The sequence below is a fragment of the Aethalodelphis obliquidens genome, unplaced genomic scaffold, assembly GCF_003676395.1.
Source record: "Aethalodelphis obliquidens isolate GAN/ISIS:26980383/991018 unplaced genomic scaffold, ASM367639v1 scaffold31, whole genome shotgun sequence".
Taxonomy (NCBI): domain Eukaryota; kingdom Metazoa; phylum Chordata; class Mammalia; order Artiodactyla; family Delphinidae; genus Aethalodelphis; species Aethalodelphis obliquidens.
This window is the reverse complement of record NW_020837975.1, coordinates 11,760,473-11,779,876: the sequence shown is the minus strand read 5'-3', so window position 1 is coordinate 11,779,876 and position 19,404 is coordinate 11,760,473. Positions and strand designations below refer to the sequence as shown.

The 19,404-nt window shown below is 51.4% G+C and overlaps 1 protein-coding gene across 3 annotated transcripts in view; it reads right to left on the bottom strand.

Annotated features, from left to right (window-relative positions):
• The window catches only part of DAAM2 (dishevelled associated activator of morphogenesis 2), a 113,869-nt gene that overhangs the window by 8,282 nt on the left and 86,183 nt on the right, over positions 1 to 19,404 (bottom strand). For all 3 annotated transcript variants that reach the window (XR_003437177.1, XM_027127153.1, XM_027127152.1), the window contains exons 11-19: positions 18,706 to 18,835; positions 15,349 to 15,407; positions 15,020 to 15,204; positions 14,183 to 14,482; positions 10,072 to 10,179; positions 6,580 to 6,686; positions 5,278 to 5,362; positions 3,391 to 3,497; positions 3,192 to 3,280 (exon numbers count right to left, since the gene is read on the bottom strand). Coding sequence is in view for 2 of the 3 variants with exons in the window: in XM_027127153.1 (XP_026982954.1) it covers positions 3,192 to 3,280; positions 3,391 to 3,497; positions 5,278 to 5,362; positions 6,580 to 6,686; positions 10,072 to 10,179; positions 14,183 to 14,482; positions 15,020 to 15,204; positions 15,349 to 15,407; positions 18,706 to 18,835 (1,170 nt within the window). In the remaining variant the exon portion in view is untranslated. The remainder of the gene's footprint in view (positions 1 to 3,191; positions 3,281 to 3,390; positions 3,498 to 5,277; positions 5,363 to 6,579; positions 6,687 to 10,071; positions 10,180 to 14,182; positions 14,483 to 15,019; positions 15,205 to 15,348; positions 15,408 to 18,705; positions 18,836 to 19,404) is intronic.

Sequence of the window (19,404 nt, the reverse complement as noted above, 5' to 3'; positions counted from 1 at the left end):
ACAAATCCTACGCTGAAAATTTGGCTGCCAGTTATAGAATATGATTTTGGATTATTAAATGTGGTGGTGAGAAGATCCAACCATTGTATTATGATCTTTGGCTTCTGCCAAACTGAACATTCCTTAAGATGCTGCTATGAAGGTTCAATGCAAACCATTTGACTAAAACTTTGCAAAACTCTTCAAAAGCAGTTGAAGTAACTGTAAAAAAAAAGCTGTAAAAAAATGAGTAAGAGGGCTTCCCTGGTGGCGCAGTGGTTGGGGGTCCGCCTGCCGATGCAGGGGCCGCGGATTCATGCCCCGGTCCGGGAAGATCCCGCATGCCGCGGAGCGGCTGGACCCGTGAGCCATGGCCGCTGAGCCTGCGCGTCTGGAGCCTGTGCTCCGCAACGGGAAGAGGCCACAACAGTGAGAGGCCCGCGTACCGCACACACACACACACAAAATGAGTAAGAGGTAAGGTTGGTCAGCGGCTTCTAAACTGAAACATCTGCCTATTCTGTGACCTAACAGTGGCAGTACTCTTGATGAATAATTGAATGGTTTCTAGTTTGTGTTTTTAAAAAATTCCATCTAGATTGGTTAAGTAAATTATGGTATATTCATACAATGGAATAAAACGCAGCACTGAAAATAAATAACCCACCGCTCCCTGTAATAACAGGGATAACTTACAACATAATGCTGAGCAAAAGACCAGCATAAAATTATCTGTACTATGTTATTCCATTTACAGAAAGTTCAGGATAGACAGACCTTCAGAGGATTTGGAGGAAGTAATGTTTGAGAGGGGGACATGAAGAAGGGCTCTGGGGGACTGGAAACATTCCATTTCTTGACCTGCCTGCTGATCACACAGGTGCATTCGCTTTTGGATGACTCATCAATTAGGACTCTTAGGATTTGTGTACTTTTCTATGTGCATATTTCAATAACAAGTTGTTTTGGTTTTTTTTTTTTTTAAGTAAACTACTTCAGAGTTTCCGGCAACTGCATACCGGTTGGGATAGTTTTTTTAAGGCTGATAGGCTGCTATTTGAAAAATCTGCAGAGGAATCCTAAAAATGCTAAAATGTTGGTAAAACAGAAACTGACAAGAGTTCAAAGGGAATCAGTGTAAATGGGAAAACTCCCATAATGCAATGCAGACATTTTAGATATAGTCATAATATATTCATGAATAAATTCATAAGCATGTTTACATGTGAAGCCATATTCATCTTGACTGTACTCAGTGCATATGTTCATAATGAGCGCCGGTAAATTTGGTATATTCAGCAATGAACATATTCATAGAATATATTCAAGAATATGTTCATGAATATATTCACAGAAGAATTGGTAAATTTGTCAGATTTGATGAATTGGCTTTCGGCAAATTGACCCAGAGGCCCTGCCTGGGGAGGGAGGGATGCTGGGGACAGGGGTCAACAGCTCATCAACCAGCTGGGATAGGGCAAATCTTAGCTCTTCCAGGAATATTTCCTGGGAGAACTGGAGGGAGGAGCATGGACCCCAACCCCTGCACGCTCCTCACCTCTCTGCCCCCAGTCAAGCCCACTGACCTGATTCTGTCTAATACCACTTCAGCCACCTGCTCCCAAGTCTGGGACGGAAGAGACCTCCAGACCATTCTAGAACGGTAGCCATGGCGATAGCAGAGCGACTGTTACTTTCCTCAGCAGGCTTTGCCATCCCAAACGCGTCTCACTCTGCTTAGCTCGATATTAAAGGGAAGCTCTTTCCTGAGCGTGCACTGATGACCTCTTAGGGAGAGTTTAGGAGTGAGCTCCTAGGAGCAGGAAATTATCTGAGAAAAAATCTACCTGGCGGCTAAACTGCTCTGGTTCCACAGATCCAAATGACAGGCGATTGCTCACTTTTGCTTCACTGACCCAAGAGACACAAATAGTTGAACACATGCCTTGGGCTGAACCCCTTTATCTGTGCCTCACGCCCCAAAGGCAGTCAGCAGCAGGACTCACCCATCACCAGGGAAGGAGGTGCCTTCAGACCTGCAGAGTCACTGTTGAACCCTTTCCTTCCCCCTCAGACCCGTTATCTATGATCACACAGCCTGCGGACCCCTTGTTGCGTGCATGCACGTGTGTGGGTGTGCGTGTGTCCGTCAGATTACAGAAAACGTCAGCCTCTAACCCTGCCACGTTCCACCTTACCCTGGGAATCCTCCTGAAGCAGCTCATCAAACTCCAGGAAGGACCATTCTCTGGCCTGGGCCTCCAAGGGAGTGCAGGCAGCTTGGTGTCCAGCAGAGGGGGCCCATGCTCTGCTCTGCCCCCAGCCTGCCCCCCAGCATCCTGGACACTGGCTCTCTCATTCCAATCTGCTGATCCTGTTCTCACCGCAGATGAGCCTCACAGCCTCTCCTGCTTCTTCCCTCTGGGGTCCTCACGGCTGCCCACCCTCCTGACCACCTGCCCTTCTCCCCAGCTCCCTGTGCCTCCATCCTCTGCCATCCCCAGGCAGTTCCAGGGACATGCCCTCTGGGAAGTACTACAGGACAAGAGGGAAGGGATGGATTCTGAAGAACGACATCTGCGTTCCTATCCTGGCTCCACCACCTACCAGCAACACAGCCTTGGGCCACTAACATAGCCTCATCTTAGAGATGAGTGAATGGCCCCCGTAGCGTTGCGAGGACCACATGAGACCATCCACGTGGAGTGTTTCACACAGTACTTGGCATGTGGTTCTCGTTTAATTACAAAGTTCTCACCTGAAAAAGGTGGGAGGGGTTCCCAACCCCAGCAAATCAGATACCTCTGGGGATCCCGCTGCCCAATTTCCTACTTTCTTAGTAGCTCACACTTAAAATAACGTGTCCAAGGTCTTCTCTGCACCTAGGACCTCTCAAGCAGAGCAGTCTGTGCCAAGAAGTGTTCTAGGTGCTTAATGTCATCGTCATTTTTTCAGCATTTCTGTTCCAGGCTGGGGCAGATGTCAACAGACTCCCCGCCTTGGAGAGCCTGCATGCCGAGGCACGGGGAATGGGGTGCGTGGCCGGCACGTGTGCACACGTACACAAGTGCATACATCTACAAAACTCATAGACTTACGTCTTGTCCTTGACTTTGGTTTTCCGGGGGCAATCAAGAATAAGGAAGGAGGTTTCCTCTGTGCCTGTCCATTGCCTCCCACCCCCAGGCCTCCTCCCCAGCCCTCAGCCATACCTTCCACTTTGGGCTTGGCCTCGGCCAGCCGCTCCTGGAACTTCTTTTTGAAGAAGAGGGCCTGCAGCCGCTGCTGGTAGTGGTCGATCCTGTGGACAGGGCGGGCTGCATGGTGAGGCCCCCAACCCCAGAGCAGCTCCAGCCCCCTCCTTGGCCCGCCCACCGCCGCCCCCTCCTGGCCGCGCCTGCTGCCCCCGACCTGCTCATCTCATAGAGGAAGCGGTCCGCACGGGCCATCCGCTCTATCTCATGCTTGTGCTCCTCCAGGAGGTCAATGTCACTCTTCTCCGGGATGAACTTGAGGAGCTGCAAAGAGCAGGTGAAGGTCAGACAGGAAACAGGGGAGAAGCTGACATGGGGGGTGGGCAGCCCATGGAAGCCCACACACTGACCAGGCTCAAGATGGGGAGGGCCCCCCATAAAAGAGAGGTGCATCCTCATGGGGGTGGTTTATGTTTCACCTGCCCCATGGGGACACAAGACACCCAGCTCTAGACTTCCTTCTTTTTATTTTAGTTTTTTGACTTTTTAAAATTGAGATATAACTTACCTACAGTAAAGTGTACTTGCTCTTAAGTGTACAGCTCAATGATTTTTTTTCTTTTACTTTTTTTCTTTTTATTTTTTTTGTGGTACGCGGGCCTCTCACTGTTGTGGCCTCTCCCGTTGCAGAGCACAGGCTCCGGACACGCAGGCTCAGCGGCCATGGCTCACGGGCCCAGCCGCTCCGCGGCATGTGGGATCCTCCCGGACCGGGGCACGAACCCGTGTCCCCTGCATCGGCAGGTGGACTCTCAACCACTGTGCCACCAGGGAAGCCCGATTTTTTTCTTTTTAAACCAACTTTATTAAGGTATAATTTACATAAAATAAAATGCGTCCATTTTAAATGTGCAATTCAATGAATTTTGACAAAACTATCCACCCACTGAACCACCATCCAGATTAAACTAAGATTTCCATCCCCGTAGAAAGTTCCCTTGTGCTACTTCAGTAACCAAGCCACCCCCATCCCCCAGTGTAGCCTCTCAACTGAACTCTATCACCTTAGATAAAACTTGGCTATTCTTGCACTTCATACACATGGACGCATGCAGCGTGTTCTCTCTGGGGTCTGGCTTCTTTCACTCAACATAACCTCTGAGCCTCCTCCACGTAGTTATTGGTAATCCATTTTTTATTCATTGCTGAGCACTATTCTATCGTAGGAATATACCACAGTCTGTTCACTTTGCTCCTGATAGACAGCTGAGTTGTTCACAGTTTGTGGGGTTTTATAAATAAAATTGTTATAAATATTCCCATAGTTGGTGTTTGTACCCAGTAGGACTGTTGGGCACTAAGATAGGTAGGTGTACTGCCAAATCGTTTTCCAAAATGGTTCTACCCAATGAGAGTTCCAGTTGCTTCCCATCCTTGCCAACCCCCAGCACTGTTGGCCTTTTCAATTTTAGCTGTTTAGGGGGGTGGATGGTGCTACCTCACTGTGATTTGCCATATTTCTCTGATGACTGATAGTATTGAACCATTTGGAAATTCTCTTTCATGAAGTACCTATTCAAGTCTTTTGCTCATTTTTAAGTTGTTTGTCATTTTTCTCACTGATTTGTGAAGTTCTTTGTTCTGAATATGAGATCTTTGTGACCTATACATAAAGCAAAGGTCTCCTAAAGCTTGGCTTGCCTTTTCACTCTAGTAATAGTGCCTTTTGATCGACAGAGTTCTTAATTTTCATGTCCAATTGATGGTGGTTTTGCTTGGTGTTTTCTGGGTTTCTCTTGAAGGACACAACAGACTGATGTGGAAGAGATTTGGGGGAGATACGGTTATGGGTCACTGCCTTTGCCCTGAGGCCCATGGCGGGGTGGGGGGTCACTCCTCATATATTTCTGGGGGCCTCAATCCCCTGAAAAAAGATGCAGCCTTTTCTGGTCTCTCCTCAGAAAGGTTGGCCCAGGGAAGTTTCTATAAACCTCTCCCTCACTCCTCCAGCCCCCAGCCCGATTTTTCCTTGACCTAAGAGACTCGGCCTCCCTGGGGGCCGTCAGGAAGGGGTCCGGCCACCCCCTAGTTTCAGGGGCCTCACCTGCTCCAGCATGTCCTTAGCGAGGTCCTCCTGCTCGTCCATCATCAAGATGGCCTGCCGGATCTCCTCGTTAGACAGCTTCAACCTAAGGCAAAAACCCCACCTTGAGCAGCCTGGCCTGGCCCCTCTGCTCAGGACAGACCCCAGACCTTCTCCTTCAGAAGCCAGTGCCCGGGCCTTCTCTCTCTCGCTTCCATTTGATAGCACTTCCTCCTCTGCAAAGCCTTCTCAGACTAAACTCACACGGTTCACTCTATAACTCAGTCCTGAGGTACTTCAGTCTCTAGAGACGTGAGTCTCTGGTTTCTTGCTCGAGTCTCCATCCTAATGGATAGGGACATTTGGGAGGAAAAGGGCCATCTTCAGCGTAGACTGAGACAGGGCGAGGAGTTTCTGATCCCTCTCCCCATGCCGGAAATACACACGGCATCTCCACGGGAGGATGGGAATATGGGCAGGTCACTAAGGGGGCAGTTTCCTGTTTCCTTCAAGACAGAACAGGTCTCAGTCTTCTGACAGCGCCTCGGGTCCCGCACAGCTGTTCCAACACGTCTTGCTGTCTGGGAGAGGGAGAAGCAACCCCCTACACACACGTGTGCACACACACACACACACGTGTGCACACACACACACACACACTCACACACACACACACAGCCCCTCCAGATGCACACCCATTGGGGGGCCCTGGGGAAGCATTAAGGGGGAGAAACTGAGGCTTAGGACCTTGTGGAGAGGAAAGCGGGGATGGACGGCCCGGGGCAGCTGGGGCAGTGCTAAGAATAGTACGGGAGGCGGGGACCTCTGACCCCGGCTCTGGCGGGAGGCCCCGCACAGAAGCTATGCTGTTGGTGCAGATACTGCCCTGTTTGTTCTGCAGCCGCGGGAAATGCTTGGGGGCTGAGATCATGCTGCTCTGTGGCCTGAGCCAAGCGGGGCCCTCCACGGGCTTAGAGCAACTCCGCTGCCAAACGCTGACCAGGCTGGTCAGGGGCCGCGTGATGGGGCAGTTTCCTGTCTGCAGAGCCCCTCACTGCTGCTCAGCATGGGCTCCCGGGAGAGGGTTTGAGATCAGGGGCCCCGTGCCGCCCCAGGGGACAGCCAGGAGACGGGGCGGGGGGGGGGGGAGGCCAGATACTGCTATCACCCCATTCCTCTGCCAGGCACCTCTCTCCCCCAGGCACTCAGCTCCATCATATTTCTCTCTAGCCCCAGCTCAGGCCTCTGCTTCCTGGGGACCCAGTCCCTCCCACCTGCAACCTACTGTGGAGCAGGGGCCGTAGAGGCAGGGCGAGCACCTACTTGGAGAGAAGGATGATGCAGTTCTGCGCCCTCCGGCCGTCGATGACCGACAGCTCTTTGACCTTGCGCGAGGCCAGGTAGATGTCCTCCGTGGAGCCCAACTCTTTCTGCAACCGACAAGCCAAGTAGAAAGGGTGAAGTGTGTGTTTTCCCCAGTCCTCTTTCTGCCTACCCCCTACCCAGGAGCCACCCCCGTGACAAGCAGGGAACGCTCCTGGTGTGAGCGGAAGAAAGAGAGGGAAAGAAAAAGACAGGAGAGAGAGAGGAGGGTGGTTAATATCTGACTCCAATAGGAGGCTCTGGGGCTTTACCCTGGGCTAGACTGGGTCGGGGGCAATAAGAAGACCCTTTATCAGAGACTGCCCTCTGTGAGCAAACTAGACGGGGAGTGACTGACCCCTGTGGCTGTGTAGTGTGATCTACACTGTGTCCCAGACAATCAACCCCTACCCCACCCCAGCCCACCCAGAGAGCCTCCCCAATCTTATGACGAGAAGCTGGTTCCAAGTCCCCGTAAGGTCACAGTTCCTGGACCCCTCCCTGGGGACTTCAGGCACAGCCCAGTGTGCCCAGGGTGGAGGGCATCCACAAGTTCAGAGGTGGGGAAACTAAGGCACAACTCCCTGCAAAGTTCTCTCCTCTGGGGTTCCAGCGGGCAGTTCCCAAGAAATCAAAGATCCCCTGGCCTTCTCTTGGCCCCCGGTGAGATAGACAGGAGACTGTTTCTTCCTTTGGGAGGTCCTTCCAAGCACATGCTCCAGGTTGGACGACTCCAGGGGCTGCCACTCACATCACTGTCTTTGTGAATTGTGCCCCCGGAATTGTCCAGTGCCTAGCCTGTGCAGTCTTACAGGACGGCCTTGCCTTGGGCCTAGTGGGTAAGACATGAGACCTGGAAGCTTTCTCTTCACCCCAGTAGACATTCACCTCCACTGCTGGTAGGGGTCTGCTCGCATTAGCTCCCTTCCCTACATTTCTGCTTTTTCTTTGGGGACACTCCCTGACGCCACCCTGTTAAGACGGGTAAAAAGGCAGAAGGTAGAACTGACAAGCCCTCTCTTTTGGGCCCAGTACAGGGCAGCAGCCCAGCGCAGCGGTTAAAAGTTGGAGTGCCCAGAGCCCCAGGAGTGACTCACCTGATGGCAAGGATTAGTTATCAGCTCCTAGGCGGGTAACAGCCACAGCCAATAGAGAATTAAACATGCACAACGTTAGCCAAGAGGTCTGGGGACCCAAGAACAGTAGGAGAGACACGGGGAACCCCTCAGCATCTACCGTCTGCCCCACCCCAGTGAGACCCCCATGGTCGGAGGTGGAGACCTGCCAGTAGCACTGAACGGGAGCTGCAGACATGCACTCAGAGAAGCCAGGCCAAGCAGAGGACAGGCAGCCTCTCCTGAGTGCCCCGTGCCCAGGGGGACCACCACTCCCCAGTCGGACCAGGCCCCCGAGCTGCCCCTCCCCAGGCCTCAGCTGCAGTTCTTCCTGCTCCTCTGCTGGGAATCCGCCCAGAGGGCATTCCTGCACCCCCGCATCTTTCAAAATAGGGGAGGAGACCCAACCACGACCGAACTTGAGCTGAAAGCACGTGAAAGTTGCATTCACTGAGACAGAGAAGAGCAGGCGTCCCTGAACTTTGCTCCTTACCCTTTGTCCCTTGTCTGTCTTTTGATCTCCAAGGGAGCAGACGGGGCAGAGCCCACCCCTGGTCCTCCCTTCCTGACCCGGGTGAGGTTGAAGTCACTAACTCAGGACACGCAGAGGGCACAGAGGGAAGACCACGCTCATAGGCCCGTCCCTGTCCCACGCACCCCGGACCCCAAGACAGAAAGAGGAGGCGACCAGGGCAGCACAGGCTCTGGGTCTCCTGCCTTGCTGCTGTGAATTCAACACCCCAGAGTCCGGGCGACCTGCAGAGTGACAGTAGTGCAGGTGAGCCCAGCCCTGAAACAGGGCGCTGGACTGAGCAGGCTTAGAGAGATGAGGGGAGACAGAGCAGGGCGCTGTCCGTCTTCACTCCGCTCCACTCCCCAAACTGGGAGGCCCCAGGCCCAGCCTGTCCTAAACCCCGGAGTCCCTCTTTCCCCCCAGCCCCCACCGTAGCCCTACCTCAGGGCCCTGGAGACTGGGTGGGCCAGGCTGGAACCCTGGCCCGGAGGAAGACTCTCAAAATAGGGGGAGGCGTGTGCTCGCCCAGGACTGACATCCCCCCGGCACACACTCCCTCCATCCCTGGCTCAGGAGCACTGATCACAGGAGCAACAAATGCTCCAGAGAACTTCTTCCTGCCCCAGCCGGGCCGCAGCTGCTGCCCGTACCATGCCAGCTGGACATGGGCACAGGGCTTCCTGGAATTAGGGGTCAAGGATCAGAGGCCTAGAGCACCTACATTTAAGTTAAACAAACAACCATCTGGTTTCCCTAGACCCCTAAGGCAGGGCCAGAGCCCCGCCCTCCCTGCACCCCTTTGGCTGGTTGCCCAGGAGAGTCACACGAGCTCTTGGTCCTGCCCGCCCTCAGGAAGGGTCATCCACAGCTCTGGCCTCGGCAGAAAGCCCTGGGGAGACCGGCCATGACATGCTGCCTCTGCCCAGGAGCCATGAGGGCCCAGACCCCACTCACAGGCACCTGGGGAAGTCCTCAGGGCTGGAACCTGAAGTCAGTGGAGAAAACATGGGAGAAGACAGCACAGCCTGGAGAGGAAACAACTCCTGGGAGGCGGGCCAGAGACGAAGCAAACGCTCCGAGGCCTCTAGGCTGCTAATGCCCAGGTTGGGCCTCGGAGGATGGCCCCCAGCCCTGCAATGCAGATTCCTGGGCCCTCACATCCATGGGAGGGTGAGGTTGGAGAATCAGCATTTTGGGCCAACCCAGCAGGTACTGCCTCAGGAGCACGCGTGTCCTGACACCAAGCCCTGTCCTGCCTTGGGAGGAGCAGGCTTGCTGGTCAGCCTCTGTACACAGTGTCTGCAGAGCAGAGCCAGGGCCTCTCTTGGCCAACCCCAGCCTCAGCCCCAGCCCCGCAGTGTGACCTGAAGCAGCTCCACCTTCCTTGAAACATTAACGTCCTCTGCTCGACTCCTGGGAGTGTTGGGAGACGAAAGTATAGCAGAAAATGTGGTGGAAAAGTTATAATGCCTTGTAGGTGTAGTTCCTAGGTCCCAGGGCCAGAAAAAAGAGCAAGGTCAACAGTGGCCTGGCCCTGCTACTCCACCTCCAGTGCTCCAAGACCAAAGAGAGAAATGGACAACGTATTATTTCACCACTTGATGTGCAGATACAAACGAATACAATGGGATGTTTCCCCCTATGCACTGCACCCCACTAACTCATATCTATGTCCCCAGAAAGAACATGGTACCTGATAAAGAATAAGATCAATTCAGTATATGTGGAAGGGAGAGGGAGGGAGGAAGAGAGGAAGGGAGGGGCTGAGTTCAAAGGGTGTGTGTGAAGTCAAGACTCAAGACGCTAGAGGGGGCAGGGTGTTACCTGATGCCTCTGATAAGCTGAAAACATTTTTTCAAAGTCCGCGAGGTCCAGAATCCGAAACACCTGCATGTCATCAATCTCATTCCATATGGTGCCAGGGACACGTTCCTAAGATTCAGGGAAGGGAGGAGACCCCGTGGCTGACTCAGCTCCTTCATGATGGAGATGCGCGATGCCTCCCTAACCCCACCTGTCCTCCAGGTGCACACAGGCCCATAGCCAGGCTCTCAGACCTTCAGAAGGGGGTCGATTCCTCCCCCTCCCCTCCTCTTCAATACTCTGCTCCAGGGGAGAGGCCACAGGCAATCTCCTTCTCCTCCTTTTCACCTGGGGCTACATGTAAGCACATTCCAGAAATCAAGAGAGTGCTGGAGTGATGGGTGGGCAAGTATGAAAGGAGAGTATGAAACTCCTTCTAGAAAAACCAAACCAAACCAGTGTTCTCAGAGGAAGAGTGCCCACACACACTTGGGATCCTCAAATCTTCAGGGCTGACTGTATTTCCTGTATCTGAGGTGGTCATTTTCTCTCCCAGTGGTCTTCCTCCCACTTTCCCAGATTCCCAGAAAGTGGACGAATGCCAAAGGCTGGGACATCCTGGCCCCTTTTTAGTGACTGCTCAGGCCAGCAAGACTCTTCCACAAGTTCCCATTGGTCAGAGGGTGTCCCATCCCTCATAACTGGAATGGACCCAAGGGTTACATAACAAGGTCTCTCAGCTCAGGCACTGCCCACCTCTGTGTAGGATCCTTGCACTGAACCCCACTCCGGGGATCTGGGGAAGAGCTGTTGTCCACGCCAGGAATGCCCTAGTGGTCTTATAACATCCCAATAATGGCTTCGAGGGCCAAGATGAGAGTCCCCCTCCCAGGACCCCTCACCTCGTCCAGAGCTTCACTGTCCTTTAAATTAGAACCTCCCCAACCCCCTCTGCCTGGGGGTAGCCGGGGACCTTCCTAATGCCGATGCCTCCTCCCTCCATCACCCTCAGCAAGGCTCCGAGAGAGAAACGTATCCTTCACTCACTTTTATTTTCTTAAACTCTGGAAAGGGGAGGCGAGGCCAGAGCAGGGCGGGTGGGGACATTCCTGTGGCCTTTCTAAGGCCAGGGACCCTCTCGTGGAATGCTGGGCTGGGAAGCTCTGAGCAGCAAGGGATGCAGGCAACCGGCCAATCCCAACACAGACGCATTCTTCTCATGGCAGAAACAACGTGTGTGTGTGTGTGTGTGTGTGTGCGCGCGCGTGTGCGTGTGTGTGTGTGTGTGTGTGTGTGTGTGCAGGAGAAGGGGGAAGGGGGCTGGGATGAGGAACCAGACTCCTGGACAGAAAGAAGATGGGAAGGGGAATCGGACCGGGGGTGGAGAGGGAAGGCCCGTAGAGGTGAAGCTTCCCACTGCTCTTATTCTCAGTGAGGCCAGGATGAGAAGGAGAAGGGCTGGAATGACAGAGCTGGATGTTCAACATCCGGAAGAGTTTCCCCTGAGACAACAGACAACCCAGGATCCCCCTCACTGTCTCCCAAACACTCTCCCTTCGAAATGGTCACCAGAAGGACCTGCGACCCTTCTTGAAGGTGCAGCTGAGGTCTGAGGCCAGAGAGATGTACATCCGTTCCTAACATCCTCTACATCCTAAAGATGCGCCCACCTCATACAATCATTCTTGAATTTTTATACCCCTCTGGCCGAGACCTCACCACTCCCAGTCTAGATTCCTGGCGCTTCTGCCCCTCTAGAGACATCCTTTACAAGCCAGAGAACTCTTTCTCGAAAACACATTTCATTACATTTCCCTCCTCGAGCGTTTGGGGTCAGACAGCCCCTAAGTGAAGCTGTTGGCAAACAGAGAGGTTCTCTTCTCTTCCCATGTCCCATGAAAGGAAACCGAGTCTCAATGACATCTACCTGACTGAACCGGATGAGGATTAAGGGAGAGAACACACTTAAAGCACACATGGTAGTCCCACGAATAATAACTCATCTAATATTCTTATTTTAAAGGTTTTCTATGTGTCAGTCACTGTTCCAAGTAATTTGTATGTATTAAGTCAATTCTCACAACAACACTTTGATCTGGTTATCGTAATTACCCCCATTTTGCAGATTGGGAAACTACAGCCCAAATGACGAAATAACCTGAATTTAGTCATTCACCTCAAAGACTGGGACTGGGATGATAAGTTCACTGATATGACTCGAAGCCCCGCCTCCCTCACCCCTGCTGCTACATCTCCCACAAGGGCTCCTCAACATGTGCTCCATCAAACCTGGACTTTCCAGTCTAGGAATGAGACTCCGGCCTGCTCCGGGCCCCCGAGGAATTGATATAGGCTTTATTATTACTGGACCCCAGAGAAAACCCTAAGCACGAAGCTCTTTAAGATGAAAATCTTACAAAAACATTAGGTGCCCTGTTTGCTTTCCTTAATTGTTGAGATGCCTAATCAACCCTTCATTACATGTTTAAAACCTTAAATGATAAGTTGTAAGCACAGGAAGCAAAAACAAAATTCTTTCTTTTTTTTTTTTTAAACCACAATTTAAAAAAATATTATTTCTGATCATGAACAGTGAATGTTTCCACACCGCCTACGACCTTTGGTTCTGCAGAGCTGCTTGCCTGCCCGTACGCAGCTGGCCTTTCTGGCTGGCCTTGTGACCACGGAGAAGTATCCACAGGGCAGAGCTGTGTGATGCAGTTGTTACGAACTTTAACAATGTCCCTTCAAAATGCTGCTAGCAGGTGGCTCCACAATTTGAATAACTCAGACTGGAAATGTTATCAGAAGCCCAGGAGGCAATGAATGGGCTATATTCATGCTTCGTCTTTCCACTTAGATAACAAAACCAGAGGTAGAAGGAATCAGAGATCATCTCGCAGACAAGCAAACAGGTATGAAACGAATGATTTCCGCAGATCACACTGTTAGTTAGAGCCAAACCTGATTTGGTTAGAGGTTAGAACCTCTCCTGCAACCCATCCCCAGCACCTCAGGGTGTTTCCTTGGACACACTTCCTAATTGCCAGATGCAAAGCTCTTTCAGGGCAACTGTTATGTCTCACCTTTTATTATTATCCATCACAGCCCCCAGCAGAAAGCTTTACACAAAGCAGGCCTCAGACTGACGGGCTAACTGGTCTACCACCAGGAGAAGGCACCTAGCAAACTAGCCGACCATCTACTTAGCAACCTGTGTCTCCTCCCACTCTAAGTCTCCACTGGAGCTAAGTTAAGCTCACAGAGTGGTATGGTAATGAATTCCCCAAGAATTAGTCCCCTGGCCCCATACAAGGTCAGAGGGCATCCATCAGTCCCAGCTCCAGACTGTTTTTGGAGGGTGAACGTGAGTCAGGCTAACTGAGGCCAGTTCTCTTGTATCTATTTACCTCAAGGATGAAGCCACTGGTCCTCTTATAGTACAGAACCAGAGCAGTGCTTGGCCCAGGCTGGAACTGGCCTTCAATTACCAGGGGTCCAACGTGACCCAGGGCATCTCTACTCTACACTCATGAGAATCCAATAGAGGAATCAACTCCCACATGTGGGCCTGGGAAGGGTGGTTCTTAGTGGATAATATTCAGGAAGGCCTCTCACTGCTGAGCAGTCTAGAAAAGTAGCCAGTGTTTGCACCTTCCCCTGGGAGGATGCCAAAATGGCTACACCTTGATATCAAACTCTTCTTTGCCCCTGCCCTGCTACCCTGTCATGGCCTCATCATTTCAGTCCATCTCTAGACCCGGGCCCAAGATCTTCACCTATACGTTCCACCCTTTTCCTCAAATCAACCCAATCCTTAACATTCTAGCCAAGCCCTTGTCTCGTCTAGAAAGCACCCCGCTTGGCCCTGTATTACTCCAGTAACCCTCAGCACACTCATATTCCGTTTGTAGGGGGCTCTGCCAATGTGAGCATCACCGCATGCCAAGCCATCGCCTCCCTGTGCTCTGGCAGCAGCAGCCCCATCTTCTGCGTCCACTGTGCCTACCCTCACTCCCATCAAAGAGAGCACCCAAGGTGGAGATCTGCAAATAGCGGGCTATCAATCCATAGGGCTAACTGTCCCAGGCTGTAGGAGAATGGATCCACTGACCTCTTCCTTGCTACTCACCTCATTCAGCTTGACCCAGTTGAAGGACTTCAGTGGGTGTGAAGGCTGGGGGACACACTTCTTCCTGAGCGGGACATCACTGCTGGGGAAGGGGTCTGGGGGGAGGGGCAGGCCCATACTGAAGCAAGGTGGGGCACCGGGGGGAGTGGGAGGCCCACCGGGGGGTAGGGGGGGTGGTGGCGGTGGGGGACAGCAGGTGAACGGTAGAGGGGGCGGGGGTGGAGGCAGGTCACTGGTTGTCATCGAGGAAGACAAGGTAAGTGGGCCCCCAGGGGGAGGTGGGGAAGATACAGGTCCTGTCTGTGGGGAGACAGAGACATCAAAGAGACAAAGCATCAACAAGGATGCCTTTCGAGTCCCCCATCACTGTGCCTTCCCTTACTCTTACTCTCCACCTAGACTAGACCCCAAAGCCTGCTCTCACCTCCCACACACAATTAAGCCCCGTTTTCTCCCTCTGCATCCTGAACATCCAACACACAGATACACACACGAGGCAAACACAGACATAGTGGACAGTCATAGTCATCACATGCAACAGCGGGATTGATACAGACAGGCCTGCACAAGGGCACCCAGCTGAGAGGGGGAGGGGAGCCCAAACCCCACCCGCACTCTGCTTTCCACGGTGTGCTTCCTGGGACAGTGTCACCTGGAGGAAGGAACGCTGTTTTTGTCTCACACAGGTGCCAACCTTGCAGCCTCGAGGGTCCCCTCTATCCTGGTCTGAGGTCTCCTCCACGCTGGGGTCCTCACCTCCTCCCCACGCCTGCTCTTCCCCCCACTGGCCTGAAGGTCTCGGCTCCACTATGTAAAAGCAGAGGAGGGGCCACTTACTGAGATTTCACTGAGTTGGGCCACCAGCTCTGCCACTTGTCCCCGAGCCTGGCGCAGCTCCTGGGACTCTCGGGCCAGCTTGTCCTTCATCTTGTTCAGTGTCCGCATCATCTCTTCCCTCTCCAACGTCTTGGTCTCGCATTCCCGTTCCTTCCTCTCCAGCCTGCTCACCAGCTCCGCGTGTTCTGGGATGGAAGAAGGACAGGAGGGGAAATGGGAAGAGAGGATGTGAATGCGTGTGTGTCCTTCTCCAAAGGAGGAAATGGGGTCCTCGGCTGGGCAGGGGAGGGGTGGGGAGCAGGGAGCGGGTTTGGGCAGAGCCCCCTCACCTTTCCGGAACTTCTCCGCTTGGTCTCGCCACTGTTTCACTTCGTTCTCATTGATGAGCCTGGCAGGGAGTGAAGGGTCTCTTAGACTGTTTGCTCACAGCTTCCCAGAAGACATGGCGTCTTCCAGTTCCCCACATTGGTACCCTGATCTCCAATCTGTCCAGCCACATCAAGGAGGCTAGGATTTTGACTCTCCAGATGTCTCTCCAGGTCCCATCCCTGACAAGTTCTCATTACCTGTCTCTCCATGATCTGAGAAAGCTGAAAGGACCCTTAGAGTCCAACCCCTCTGGGATAGAGTTGAAGCTCCTAAGACCAGAAAAGGAGATGACCGCTAACTCGTGGTAAAGCCAGGACTAAATCCCAGGCTTCCCTTAGTTGTACAATGATTTGTACCCCTTTGTAAAAATAGGTTCTCGCATCTGAGAGTGATCAAAATATTGGCCTTACCATGGTCCAGACTTCCAATGACCAATGTGTGAGAGCAAGAGAAACCGCCCACCCCAGTAACACAGAGTAAGTGGGTAGAGGGTAAAGAGGGGACGTGTCTAAATCACAGGAAGCCCCTTCATTCTTGTCAAGCTCATTACAAGAGGTGAAGATGAAGCTTTTACCCAGACATCAAGGTATAAGAGAGGTGAAATTCCAAGGTGAGATCTCAATAATCATTTCTTTTGTAAATCTGAAAACACAGAGAAGCTAGATCCACGACTCTTGGCCTCCTCAACCAGGTCAAGGATATAAAGAGGGAGTGAAGTATGATGGGGGAAATAATTTGTGAACAGATTTCTTTGGAGAGAGCCATTGTCATCCTCTCTGGTGGGGGGCGGGGGGGGTCCTCCTTCAGCACCATCTAGTGAAGTGACTTCTTTGCGCCCACCCAGAGGGTCTGACCCATGTTCCCTGACACCGGGAGGGAGGCATGGTGGACTGGGGCTAGGCAGGTCCAGAGGGTAGGCGGAGACCCGTGACACTCCAAGAATTTGTTAGTATGAGAGATTGCATGAGGGTTTCTCATGAGCCAGAGAGCATCGTGGAGGAATTAGGCTGAAGCTATTCTAAGTCTCATCCAAAAAGTCCATCTGGACACTTCAACAGTGTACGTCTACGTGTACTGTATTGCCAGTGAATCAGGACCTGATGGAAGGGATGGTGCCAAGCAGGCCTGGAGGAAAAAAGAGAAAAACATGTGTCTCCAGTGACCAGGGTTTTGTAGCGAGAGGCACCCAGCAAGGAACTTCTGAAGACCCCAGGAATACATGTCATATCTTTATCCATGTGCCAAGCCCAGAGAGCAGGAAGCCTATTTACTAAGTTACCTGAACAAGCAGGGCCTTTTCCCTTTCTCCTTCCTGCCCCCATGCTGCCTCTGGTGGGGGTCAGAAAATGGTTAGCTAGAGGAAAGGGGTGTGGGGTAGAAGGGGCTAGAAGAGAAACAGACACAGAAAAAGAAGCCAACCATCACACTCACTCACACACACACACACACACACACACACACACACACACACACACACTCTCTCTCTCTCACACTCTCTTCCCACTGCAGCTTCCAGCCCCAGTCCACGGAGAGAGACTCAAGGCTAAATCCAGTCTAGAATATTGATTCACATCTGAGACTAGCCCTTCTACTTGCAGATTTGAGGCTATGTTGGCAGCTGAAAGTGAGCTTAGGACTCCCACTGTCCAAGAAGCAGCAAAAACTTCATTGCACCTGAGGAGTCGTCATCCTCTGGCAAGAGGAACAGCTTCCCCACTAAGTAATGTAAAGAATTAGCAGAAGATAAAAATAAAGCTGCCTTCACTATTTACAATAGCCAAGACATGGAAGCAACCTAAATGTCCATTGACAGAGGAATGGATAAAGAAGATGTGGCACATATACAATGGACTATTACTCTGCCATAGAAAAGAATGAAACGATGGCATTTGCAGCAACATGCATGGACCTAGAGATCATCATACTAAGCGAAGTCAGACAAAGACGAATATCTTATGATTTCACTTATGTGTGGAATCTAAAAAAAATGATACAAATGAACTTACTTACAAGACAGAAACAGACTCGAAGACTTCAAAAACAAACTTATGGTTACCAAAAGGGAAAGGTGGGGGGGCGAGATAAGTTAGGAGTTTGGGATTAATGTACACACTACTATATATAAAATAGATAATCGGTAAGGACCTACTGTATAGCACAGGGAACTCTCCTCAATATTCTGTAATAATCTATATGGGAAATATGAATCTGAAAAAGAATGGATATATGTATATGTATAACTGAATCACTTTGCTGTACACCTGAAACTAACACACCATTGTAAATCAACTATACTCCAATATAAAATAAAAATTAAATTTAAAAAACTTCAAAAAATAAATAAAGCTGCCTTTTGATTACTTTCCTAGTTGTACTTGTCCAAGATGTCAGTTAGGATTTTGACTACACCAACACCCAGCTATTTGTGCAAATGAAAACAGTGGCGTGAATAGTTCAGAAATCATTTTCTCCTTGGCTTTGCGATGCAACACAATGAATCCTTGAGAGCCAATTCGCCCCTTAAGGGCAACTGACTTAGGCTTATACTGAAAGTAAAAGTTTAAAATGAAAAATCAGTGTGCTAACGTGAGGCCTGATTATTAGCTGACACGACTTTAAACTCATTTCTCGGTGTTTCTCTACACCCAGGGTCAGTCAAAGATGACAAGCCAGAGACCTTAGGCTCTGACCTCGTTTTCCAACAGCCTCATGATTAAATTGTCATGCTCTATTTTCAGTGGTTGGCAGACCTTCTCTAAAGAGCCAGAGTAACTATTTTCGGTTTTATATACTCTGTACAGTCTCTGTCATATATTCTTGTGTTTGTTTTTAACAACTCTTTTAAAATGTAAAACTATTCTTGGCTCGTGGACCATACGAAACAAGCTGGAGGGCGGGGGTTAGCCTGTAGCCATAGTTCACTGACTTCTCCTCCGCGTTGATACGTGTAATTCCCCCTCAATCCACTGAATGCAGTGGATCACGGCGAGTTGCGTACACCCCCTTTAAACCTGTGCTATCCAATACGGTGGTCGCCAGCCATGTCACGTGAGTACTTGAATTTAATGAAAATTAAATGAAATGTAACACTCAGTTCCTCAGTCACACCAGCCACACGTCAAGGGCTCAGCAGCCGCATTTGGACAGTGTGTGTGTGGAACATTTCCATTATCTCGGGGAGTTCTGTTGATTTTGCTCAAGGCCTATTGGAGGTGTCTGGGCTGGAGAGAGGGAGCTGAGGTTTCGCTGGTGAGACCCCAAGTAGGAGAGGGATGGGGAAGGAAGAGGAAGACAGGTGAGGGATGGCCACTGCTCACATGTTGACGATGTTCTTGACGTTGAAGTTCTCCAAGGGAGCCAGGTCAGGATCCATGCCCCTCTCGTCCTGGAGGACGATCTGCTGGAGGATGCGGTCCAGGAGCTGCCACTGCTGGAAGTTCCGCTTGTCTGAGGGATGACAGGCATCGTATCTTTACTGAGCCCCGGAACCCCCTGGGGCCCTGCCCTAGCGTCACTCCCTGGGGCCAGGCTGGGGAGGTGAGTCCCTCCCCTCCCTTGACAAGCTCCCCGTCTGACTGGGGAGGCAATGCAACTACTGATACTGAAGACTCATAAATCCTATCATTTCTTGCTCATCTGCAACTGACCTTTTATGAATGTGTCAACCGTCTAGATATATTTCTCTACTCCCTGAAATGCTTTCTGGCCGTCTTCTTCCCTGTTGGTACCCTGAGTATCCTATGCCTGGGGAATGCAAATTGCTTTTTTACAATTATCTTCAAAAAGCACATTTAAGAAAGCAAATCTGCTCCAAACATTACACGCTGAATAATGAAGTCTCCAGGGAAAATTTTTTTGAAAGAAAAGGTTTTAGGATTATCAATGCTATTGTCCTACAAAGGAAGGTGAATGGATTCATTACAGGCGCACACTGAGAGGGGGTCAGAATGGGCTGAAGAAGTGGCTGTGGAATCCTGGCAGACTTCGTGGTGAAGGTGACCCTGAACTGGGAAGGC